Source organism: Nymphaea colorata, chromosome 12, assembly GCF_008831285.2.
Source record: "Nymphaea colorata isolate Beijing-Zhang1983 chromosome 12, ASM883128v2, whole genome shotgun sequence".
NCBI lineage: Eukaryota > Viridiplantae > Streptophyta > Magnoliopsida > Nymphaeales > Nymphaeaceae > Nymphaea > Nymphaea colorata.
In genome coordinates this window covers 13,936,583-13,948,096 of record NC_045149.1, presented here as the reverse complement: position 1 = coordinate 13,948,096, position 11,514 = coordinate 13,936,583, and the positions used below count along the sequence as shown (strand labels likewise).

Sequence of the window (11,514 nt, the reverse complement as noted above, 5' to 3'; positions counted from 1 at the left end):
TTTCCGTGCTCGAATCGGTCCTGTGTGACAGGAAGGTGTCCAGGTGGGTTAGGGAGAACTGCCCCTTCACCATGGTGGCTCTAGTGACATTCAACAAGGACGTGTTCATGGGTCAGGTGGTGATGAGCCGATGGCGATGGCCCAGGTGGAATTGGGCTCCGCCGACGGCCTCAGGGTCCTCTGTAGCTTGATCATCGCATCAAAAGCCTCTTTGTCGATGAGATCCACCAAAGCAGGAGCTCCCCAAGATCATAAAGGCCTTGGATTCAGAAGACGAGGGCTTGAAATCGGCTGCTTTAGATTGTATTCTGGTGATTGGATACATTGGTAGAAAGGAGGCAATCAAGGCCATGATGGAGAAGGTGTTAAATTTCATGGAAGGAAGGCAGGAAGAAAAACGGGACAGCACAAATTTAGTGTGGTTCGGCGTTACTAGCCTACATCCATGAAAACAAAGAAAGCTCTGTTTTTTGTCTCTCTTATTTTTTCTTACTGATGTCGTTTGAATGATCTCCTTATAAAGAGTTACAGCCCCTTCTTCCCTTACATATCCAACGGTTTAAGATCCCTGGAAATCAGGAGTTACTGAGAAAAAAGGCAACAGGTTAAAGAGGTATGACGAGCTTGGTAAGACGATGTTGATGAGATTCTGTTCTGTTGCTCCTCTTTCCAAAGATATGATCAACCGTTAGCTGGTGAGGATGTCTTTCCAAGAAGGAGATGAACATTAGCTGCTGAGGATTTCTTTCCAAGGAGGAGATGGTGACAGAGCTTCCTTCCAAATGTGCTAACAAACTCCCCCTGAAGTTGGTAGGCAGACATCAGTCTACCGCAACTTGTCCGTAATAATCCTTTGCCTTTCTTTCCCAAGACTTTTTGTCAAGATGTCGGTGAGCTGGTTTTGGCTTCTAACATGAGAAGTTGCAATGATGCCATCTTGAATTTTTTCTCGAACGATATGACAGTCGACTTCGATATGTTTTGTTCGTTCATGAAATTTGAGATTCGCACCAATATGAATAGCAGCCATGTTGTCGCACTTAAGTTCCATTGGGGAGTGAGTTTCGACCCTCATATCCTCAAGGAGGGACTTAAGCCAAATCAATTCAACGACATATGGCCATGGCTTGGTATTCTGCCTCTGCCTGGATCGGGCTACTATGGCTTGTTTTTTACTTCGCCAAGCGATCAAATTTCTTCCAAGAAACGTGCAGTAACCTGATGTTGACATTTGTCATTTGCGTCCCCAACCTAGTCCGCATCACAATAGCCAGTAATGTGATGAGATTGGTCGCGTCTCATTAGGATTCCCTTTCCCGATGTCCCTTTAAGTACCTCAAAATCCGGTGAGCTGCCTCAACATTATGGGATCTTGGTTGGTGCATGAATTGGCTAATGACACTGACAACAAAATGTCAGGCCACACAACTGTCAAATATATTAGTTTTCCAACTAGTTTTTGGAAACTTTCTTTGTTTTCGAAAATATCAACATCTTCTTTCCTTAGCTTGCAGTTCATCTCAAGGGGTGTGCGGGTTTGGTGCCTAGATATCCAGTATCTTTCAAGAGATCAATCGTGTATTTGCGTTGACATATAAATACTCCTTTTTCAGAGTGAGCCACTTCTATTCCAAGGACGTTCCAAGATCTTTGATTTCAAACTCGTTATTTAAATGTTTTTTTATAGCCTGCATGATCTCAAAGTCATCTCTAGTAGGTATGATATCATCCCCATACACAAGCAAGATGGTTACCTTGGATTTTCTGGTGAATGTGAACATGGTGTAATCGGCTGAGCTTTGCTGAAATCCATTGATGAGTGCTGTCTTTAGACAAGCAAACCAGGCATGAGGTGATTGCTTCAATCCGTAAAGAGCTTTCCTTATTTGCAATCATGTTCAAATTGGCAGTTTACTCCTTGCGGTACTTCATGTAGACCTCTTGTTCCAATTCACCATGGAGAAATGCATTTTTACATCAAGTTAGAGAAGATTCCACCTTTTTGTAGGTGCAACTGCAAGAAGAGTTCTCACCGTGTTCATTTTTGCTACTGGGCAAAGGTTTCATTGTAATCGATTCCTTTGTCTCAGTGAAGCCCTTTGCAACGAGGCGAGCCTATATCGCTCCACTTCTCCATTGCTCTTGAACTTTATTTTGTAATCCATTTACAACCTACCAGTTTATTTTCGTCTGGTAGAGGAACAAGATCCCAAGTATAGTTTTTTCAAGCACCTTGATTTCTTCTTCCATAGCTTCCCTCCACCGTAAGACTGCACTAGCTTCATTAAAGTTTCTTGGCTATTGATGACCATAAATAACAAAGATGTATGACTTGTAATTATGTGAGAGAACTTCAAAAGAGAGATAATTGTCTAGTGAATGAAGACTTCCAACGGATAAGTAAGTATAGTAATCACTAACTTGGATGGAGGCCGAGTCACTCTAGAGGAACGTCTTACGCCTGGTTTAGATTCGACGTTGGTAGGTGGTTCGTCTTCCTGCAAAATAGTGTTTTCAAGGCTTCTATTGTTACTGGGAAAGTGGGCAATCCTGGTTGGCATGTAGGCATTTGACTTGCAAAGATGTCGGCCAGTGGACGTGGAGTATCACAACACTATTTTCAGCAGAGTTTCTGTTATTTGCCTCCCCCTGTATGCAGCAGTCAGAGAAATGTTGACTTTCATAGAATTTTACATCCTGAGATACAATCATACGTTTAGAGAGAGGGTCAAAACAGCGATAACCTCTCTTCTTGCTTGAGTATCCTAAGAATATACACTTAATCGCATGTCGCTGGAATTTATTTCATAATCTTTCTTGCACATGTACGAAACATTTGCACCCAAATACCCTGAGGTGTTTAAGTGACAGTGGCTTATTGAGAAGGAGTTCAAGAGGAATTTTTCCTTCTATGCTAGAGTTTGGAACTCAATTGGATATATAACATGTTGTCCCAATGGTTTCGCTTCAAAAAATCTGAGGTACGTTCTTGTGCATCATAAGAGCCTGAGCAATATTCAGAAATTGTCGGTTTTTTCTTTCTACAATGCCGTTTTGCTGAGGCATCCCGGCGCAGGTATATTGGGGTTGTATTCCATGCTTCTTCATGAAGTTTTTCAATGCATCATTCACATATTCACCACCAATGTCAAAGCGAAGCATTTTAAACTTAGCACCATATTGAGGGAGAATGAGGGCATAGAATTCTTCAAAAATTTTTGGCACTTAATTCTTATTTTTGAGAAAATAAAACCATGTTACACGAGTCATATCATCAATGAAAGAGACATAGAACTTAAAACCAGCATGAGAGTCCTCTGGAGCAGGTCCCCAAACATCCGAGTGAATGAGATCAAAAGCTTTTTCAGACCTTTCATGAATCGGCTGGAAGGTGAGGTGTGTGAATTTGGCGAATTCGCATGCATTACACGCTTTATTATCACCAATGGTGAGGAGACTGAGGTTCCGATCATATATGTGTCCTAATCGAGCATGTCAAATTTGATAGTCATCCTTTGAGTCGATTTTTATTTGGAGAAAAAACTCAAACAGTCAGTGTCCAAAGTGTAGAGGTCACCATGGCGTTGGCCCTTCCCAATCACCTTCTTCGAGCTCAGGTCCTGAAATGTTACATCCTTCTTGGAGAAAACAGCCAGACAATCATAATTTTGAGTGATTTTGCTAACAGACATAAGGTTGACAGCAAGCTTAGGAACAAGTAAAGCAGAACTAATATTTTTCGTGAAGGATGTTTTTCCAATGCGAGCAACAACCGTAGATGACCCATCAGCAGAAAAAACAGAACGATGAAGATCCTTATTTAGATCGGCAAGTATTGTGGGATCATTAGTCATGTGATCAATAGCACCAGAATCAACTATCAAGGATTTATTTTAGTGGCATTCAATAAGGCACAGAACTTACCATCTGAGACATCACCCACTAGTTGGGAGATAATAGATTCGCTTACATAATTTCTGGAAGAATTTTTCCAGGTCATCTTTGGTGACAAAGTTTGCAAGGTTGATGTCTTTGTCTGGGATTGAAGAGAACCCTTTTCCTCCATGGTCGCCGCACAAGTTCCCAGCAGCGATCACATATGTGACCCATTTTCCTGCAGTGAGTATACTTAGTTTGCTTGATTTTTTGTGTGTTTGAGTGGTACCTTTGTATGCCTTGATTAGTGCCGATTGTGAAAGGCACCCATTCTTTCTTGGCTGTCTTCTATGGAGTCCGTTTTAGGAGGGACGCTCATGACTCTTCGCCTTGACACCTCTCTCTGAATCATTTACAAACAGCATTGAATTTTGGCAGCAGCATAGTATTCAGGATTTGGTCCTTATGGCTTCATAGTCCTCACTCAATCCAACGAGGACCTTGAAGATTTGATCTTCTTCAAAATGCCATCTGTAAATGACTGGATCAGAGGTCACTGGTCGATATTGAAGGAGCTCATCATATAGACTCATGAGTCTCCCAATGTACCGCTGCACATCTTGGTCATGGAGGGTGAGATCGCAATCTCGCATTGTATCTGGTTACTTGAGCAAGATTATTTGGCTCACTGTAAAGTTCTTTTAGAGCCTCCCATATTCATGTGTGGTATCTTGATATGTGAACAGATTTGCTATGGATATTCCATAGAGTTGAGCAGCCATGTCATTCTCTGATTCCCATTCATCATAGTTGGGAACAGTAGTGGCTGGAGCTTTGGTTTTCCCATTAATATATCATGCCTTTGATCTTCCAATAGGAACCAAGCGAGCAGCCTTCGCCCAACTCAAATAGTTAGCACCATTGAGTGGGGTGGAGGTAATTTTCAGGGTATTATGCTCGGTGGACTTGGCTCCCTTGAATGCTTCATCTCTTTGATTTCAGCTTGCAGCGTCGGCCATGATATTGGCACAGCGGATTCCCAGCTGAAGACAGTCTGGGTCGCAGGTGAGTCTCTCTGTCGAAGGAGGCCACAGGGACCTTTAGAAACTGTGGCACTTGTAAATTCCGTATCTCTTCACAGGATTGTCCAAAAAATCTGAAAATTGGATAAAAAATACTAGACACGTGCCCAATCCAACGCCGCCTTACTCGACCTCTGGATTGCCTCCAGTAAAAAATGCGCTCCAGAGAAAGTCACCCTAATGCCCTCCTGCGACAGCAGCTGCGGCACTTCTAAAATTTTGTCTTCTGCCTCAGGTCCTTTTCGTGTCCGAGATCTTCAGATAACCTTGCAAGACATGGTGAAGAAAAAGAACTGGGCAGTGCGAGTGGTGAAGAAATGCGGGATTTGTCCACTCCTTGTGGAGACGGTGGCGATGGAGGGTGTATTTTTGAAAGTGACACCCATTTGGTGGGTGCGTGGCCAAGTTTGCTATACAGTTGGAAGTGGGGCAAGGGCTGAGGCAGTTGCTATCATGAAATGTTTGAAAAATGATAAATATTGAATTTTAGAAAACATGGGGTGATTACACCTTCTAAGAATTTTCAAACTATTAGAACGTTGATTAGGAAATACTGTTGCTCTTAAATTGTTGTGGAAACAAATTTATTAATTGAAAAATGCCATTCTCATATTTTAATAAATAATGAATAAGTGCACGTGAGCAATGTGTTCCTTTAAGGCATTGATTGTAAAGGTTCCATGAATCTGCCCAGAAAATTGATAAAGGTTCATGAAACAATAGCTCTAGTGTCCAATGAACCTTCTATAATTTTGCTGTAGATCTATGGAACACTCACAAAGTGTCTCTATTGCCAAACACCCTCTTAGCTCCTTTATAAACTAAATGGCAACACAAGGCACTGAGGGAGTTATAAACTTAGCCCTACGCAAAACGGTGGGTGAGAAGATTACATCATAAAAATATAAAAGATGGTTGTTGTATATGAAAACACAATTACTTTGAACCGGGTCCAGATTTAGAACTTTGAGAACATTTTTAGTTGTAAAACTTTGGATTTGATGTATATTCAAACTCCGATTTTAACTATGCATTGGACTCAGATATTTAAATTTGGATTTGGATATATAAATTCAGCTTTGTTTTATTTTGAATTTACTATCCAATTGGATATATACCAAATTACTTAATTTTAAGACAATATGTTAAAAGTTAGGTTGTATGGGAAGAAAATATTTTTAACATCCAGTAATTTACATATCCATTCCTCTCTCCTGTTCTCGTCTTGGGTCAGCAATTTTGGGCAGAAGGTTAGAGTTGTATCTTATTATCCAGTCCTTGGTGCAAGACCATTAATTGCCCAAGCCTGATATCTAAATAAGCTTTGTGATTTTGAGAAAAAAAAGAAAAACAAGATCACGCATCCAAATTTTTTACATAATAAAATAGGATAGATGAAAACCCTAGAAAAAGAAACCTGCAAACATGAGAAAAGGGAAGTGTAGAAGATTGGGATCGAGACATTTTTCCCATATTTTTTTAGCAGAAAAAATATATGGGGCTCACCATAGTCCAAATCGGTAAAGCTTCTGATTGGAGGCAAACAAATGGACCCTTAAAGATTTATTCTCTCATAAACTCAGCAACTTGAGAAATTTAATTTTCTGAGTTAAAAGAAGGCAAGAGTCTTGTTGTATTTATGTACTCTCCACACGGCAGCGTGATCTAATTAGAGGGGCGCATGCCCACTTGCTCACCTTTGTAAGTTTGATCTCTTCCTTAATTTGCCTAATTTCTTCACTTCTGATTCTTTTCCTCTGCTCTTCCCATCTACCAAGAAACAGGGGAGGTTGGCGTTAGTATGGATGTACTTGCAGAAGCACTCTTTCTGTTATTTTGGAAGCCATCACCAGTTTATTGAAAGAAAAGGTCAGCCTCATCTTGAATGCCAAAGATGATCTCATCAACCTCCAGAGGAAGCTGGAACTATTGCCGGCGGCCCTCAATGATGCAGGTCGCAAGCCATTTTCCAGCAACAAGGGCACAAAGATCTAGACGACAGCTGAAGGCATGAGCTTGGCAAAAGGGAGAAGGATTCTTTAGCTTCATGGAACAAGGTAAGAAAGCCTTGGATCATTCCACACACTTGCTTTAGAATTGTATTTAATTCGGTAAACCCACTTATTCCCCATGGGTTTTATTTTTTAGAGTATGCACCAAATCTCATGTTTCATTCTCTTCTGGTGCTCTAAATTCAGCAGCCATGGCGTCACACCAACATTGATGCTTACAGCTTGACTAAAGGAGGATGGTTCCAAATCTTTAGAGATGACACAAGAAGTGCTTTATGAGGTGTAGAGATATAAAGGAAATTATGACTGGTGTATACATGTGTGTGTGTGTGTGAGAGAGAGAGAGAGAGAGAGAGATAAAGAGAGAGAGTATACTGAATTTAATTATTAATGTACCCATTTTATTACATGATGATACATAGCATCATAAGTAGGATTCGGTTAATGGGCACCAACATGGTTGATGGAATGGGAAACAGCGACACTGGTGCTTGCTTAGGCAGTCTCCATGGGCTCGGCAATGAGAGAGTAGATACGGTCCATGGACTCATGCTCCAAACACCGACGCCATCTTTATAGTTGTACATGCACTGGGAGACCCTCGCAATGTTGAGAGCCACATTCATGAAGGAACGAGAGAAGGTGGTCTGTTGTTGCTGCTGCTGAGCAGAGAGCAACTCCCTGTTCAGCCTCCTCCATGCATCCCTTAGCAAGTTCCTTATGTGTGTCGTGCTTGCTCCTCTGCTACCCTTGCCGCGTTCATACAAATCTGGACCGATCTAGGCAGGTTCCCTCTCCCAAATCCAACCTTTGATCAAGTGTTCAATATATAAGAGAAGATCATCAGCCAATCAAAACAGAAAAAGAGAACAAAAACATTGTCAACTCGGAAGATAATACTCGAAGAAGTAGGCGGGAGGAGAATAGGGCCGGAATGGCTGCCCGGATGTTGCTCAGATATTCCTCTAGCCTGGTGTCTGTCGGGCACAGTGCCACCTTGCTTCAACCAAGTAAGCTCTGCACACACCCACCCACTGCCCAAGAGTAGAAAGAGCAAGTCAATTAGAAAGTGAAGCTAATATACTAATGTGATGATGTGAAGAGTAGAAGAAAGATTTGATAGAGAAAGTGTCGTACCACTCTCCTCATGTGTGAAGTGATATCACGGCCATGCCTCCTAAGAACAGTGTAGCTAATCTGGTTGGTTGTGTTGTAGACAGCCGCATAGAAGACCCTCAGTGACTGTGGCAGCTGGTCTGCCGCTTGAAGATCCAACCTGCGTATATACAATATACAGCACCCTCATTGGCTCCTAATGATGTGAAGCAGAAACTAGAGGCAGAGTTGCTCCCTCTAATTTACCAACCATAATCATCCTTTACCTCTCAACAACTTGCACAAAGCGTTCTAGCTCCTCAACAGACTGATGCTCGCCGAAGATGTCCTCAACGGTGGCCATCAAGTAGGAGACCCCGGCGAGTTGCATCATGTACTGTGAGAACTGTGGCTCATGCATCTTCCCCACCGCCATGAAGTATCTCTCCACCAGCCTATCTTTGGAGAAGCAAATTGATCCCCAAGCCCAAGTCCCTCCACCACCTGCAAACACCCAAAACAAAGGATCATGGTTGATTATTAGTGGACCCAATGATGCAAACCAGCTACAATGTAACATACATGATATTCATTACTGATATACATATATACAAAGAATGACATTAGTTGCTGCATTATTTTCTACTATTAACCAAGTTATTTAGGCAAAAGTGCAAGAATGAATTGTACCCGGATAACTCCCTGAGCTCTAGCTCTCATTGGTGGATTGTCTGCACATGTTGAATTCCAGCCTAGTGAACTCATGCAGCACTTGGCTTCTACGGTCCGTCCTCTCGAATGTCTCAATATAGTCTCGGGCCTCGACCCTGCGAACCCTTCTGTAGAGCGGAACCTGCAGAGCACGCTGTACCTGTTGAGACATCCTCTGATCCATGCGGCTTATCCTTGCTCTAAGATGCTCTGAAGAGAAGGCCTAGCTTCTTCCAACACAGTTTCTCCTTCACAGGCTAGTTGTGATGCTTCGTAGAGGCTAGCAACCCTCTCACATCCTCATGAAGATTCTCAGAGAAACGGCCAGACTGTTCCCTAAATCTACTAAACACTCTACCAAATGTAAAAAGAAACTTTAATGGTTAGTGTCAATTAACACAATTGTAATAGACAGTCTAGATTAAAAACTAATTATTGAGTCAATATTTTGGAATTAACGCATGTTTATATACTATATATGTATACCTGTAGAAACATTTATAGCCATGTTGCCTCGGAATTCAGAAGCGAAGTGAAGAAGAGTAGAGGTCCTCAAATCCTCTAGTGCTCGTGCATATGGCATCTAGTGATCGCCTGACCTCACTCTCAAAGTGATAGGCTACACCTAAATGTTCGAGTGAATCGATGAGCTCCAACTGAGCCACTTGCTCAGTTGTAGATGTTATAAGTTGTCGACTTCTCTTCTCAATTCTTCAACTCTGGTCCTTTGTGTTTCGATCTGCTTTCATTTTCATGTCTTTGAATTAGGATCACATCATAATACCAAAATAAACAAAATAATAGTCAGATCAGAGGTACGGAAAATTACAGATGTTGTGCTGGTAATGGACTGGATGAAGTCATAGTTCCATGTACTTGGCTGGTATCTGGAAGGTCTTCTTTGAGCAGCAGACCTACCGTAGCCCTCAGCCCTTGGCTCACATCTCACAAGGGTGGTGCTCCATGACTTGAACCCAGCCTTGCTATTAGGAGCAAACTTGGGGAAATAACGAAAGGAGTAGAAGGGGAAGCAAGAAGAGCACCATTAGGACAGTGTGTGTATTTGTTGTTGAATATTTTTACAAGTATTTGAGTAATTGCACCCCTTCACCTTTAAGTGGTGCAACTTGCCGTTTCAACAAATGCATTCTTTCTTCACGTTTTTGATATGCATTATAATCTGACACTTATTAGCTAATGTTCACCACTTAAAACGATTTTTATCAAAGACCATGTTTATTTTTTACACGTATTTGAGTAATTGCACCCTTTCACCTTTAAGTGGTACAACTTGTCGTTTCAACGATATTATGAACATGGTTTGCTAGCTTATAGAGAGCTGCAATCGAGTGCACAGTGCGTGTCTATAAGGGTTAGAGAATTTCAATGAAGAGTAACAACTTACATTAGGTTGTTTACATAAGCTATAGTCGTTTGACACACTTTCTTTGAGCGAAAATAAAATGCACTAAAAGATGGTGTTTGTGTAAGTTGTAATTCTTTGTATAAAAGTAGAATGTATTCATTGTTTCAAAGAAAATTTTAATGGGTTGGTGTCGGCAGCCGGCCCACACCAGCCACCATGTGTTTCTGCCATTGTTCCGAGAGAAGCATGTAAGGGAAAACCGGAAAAAGAAAAGAATGATGAAAACATGTGGCAGACCCAACTATCTCACTACTTGTCATAGAAGCTGCCAAAGGAGAAAGAAAGGAAGGAAGGACAAAGCTACCCCTTCAACCGCAATTAGGGATTCAATGGATCATAGTCAAATTGGATTTACCATTAGCCGTATCTAAATCCAAATCTGGAATCCCATTTCACAAACTGAATTTGATTTGAATATAATTTTCATATTCATATCTGAATACGAATTTTGAACTGAACTTGACCTATTTTCTAGAACATTAGATAAAGGATATTTGCTTAATAACAAATCTGATTCAAATCCATATCCAAATCCAACCGGATGTTTATGTATATCCAAAAATCTGATTGTAAGCCAATTATTAAAGCTGAATTCAATCCTACTTTTTAATACGATATGTTTTTCTTTTTCTTATCCGATTTCTTCAAACAGATCGATTAGATTTTCTATCTAAAGCAGATATATAGGCATCCCTATGTGCAAGTGTGGATGCCAGTGGTTTGGATTCAGCTAGGACTTGGGATTCAGATGTAAGCTCTACTTTTCAAAACTGAATTTGGATCCAAGAAGCTTATGATCCCAAATATAGACATAATCGGGTTGGATCTCCATAACACAAAGTGGACTTCGGCCGAATATGGCATAAAACATAAAGGAACACAAATTTGATTAGTAATGGCACAATGCTTTTTTAACTATAAAAATATGCTAAATTTTTTTTTTTATTTTTTATCTTTTCTTTTTTTTCACTTTTCTTCTCAAAGAGCCACCTCAGTCATGGGGGCCAAAGGCTTGACCAACAAAATTATAGAGAGAGGGAGTACTGGAGGCAGGGGGGCCTGGTAGAGGCTGTATTTCTTCTTGGATTTTAAAAAAATAAATAAGTTATTTTTAAATTTCAAATATTTTATTTATCCTGTATAAAATAAAATAAATATATTTCTGGTTCTGTAAAAATTTAGAAACAATAGTTTGCTTCCTACAACAAACAATTCCTAGCTTCATCTTTAGATCTCTCAGCAAGTAAGGGTTAAAAAGACCTCTATGCCCTTTGTTCTACAGTTTTCACCTATTAAAAAAAAAAGAGCTTTG

At 40.7% G+C, this 11,514-nt stretch overlaps 1 protein-coding gene across 1 annotated transcript; it reads right to left on the bottom strand.

Annotated features, from left to right (window-relative positions):
* Nucleotides 1-7,935: 7,935 nt before the first annotated feature.
* On the bottom strand, nucleotides 7,936-8,960 carry LOC116265266 (alpha-thujene synthase, chloroplastic-like). The gene is made up of 4 exons (XM_031645819.1): nucleotides 8,849-8,960; nucleotides 8,395-8,569; nucleotides 8,108-8,246; nucleotides 7,936-8,004 (listed from the first exon to the last, which is right to left on the bottom strand). The coding sequence occupies exons 1-4, from the start codon at nucleotides 8,958-8,960 to the stop codon at nucleotides 7,936-7,938; spliced, it is 495 nt and encodes a 164-aa protein (XP_031501679.1).
* Between the last annotated feature and the right edge of the window lie 2,554 nt (nucleotides 8,961-11,514).

Excerpts from the sequence above, each read along its gene's own strand:
- LOC116265266 (XM_031645819.1), bottom strand. The coding sequence starts at position 8,960 with ATGGATCAGAGGATGTCTCAACAGGTACAGCGTGCTCTGCAGGTTCCG. Across the intron at positions 8,570-8,848 it reads GACATTCGAGAGGACGGACC|GTGGTGGAGGGACTTGGGCT; the intron begins GTAGAAGCCAAG and ends GGGTGTTTGCAG. Across the intron at positions 8,005-8,107 it reads CTTCACACATGAGGAGAGTG|TGGGTGGGTGTGTGCAGAGC; the intron begins GTACGACACTTT and ends ACTCTTGGGCAG.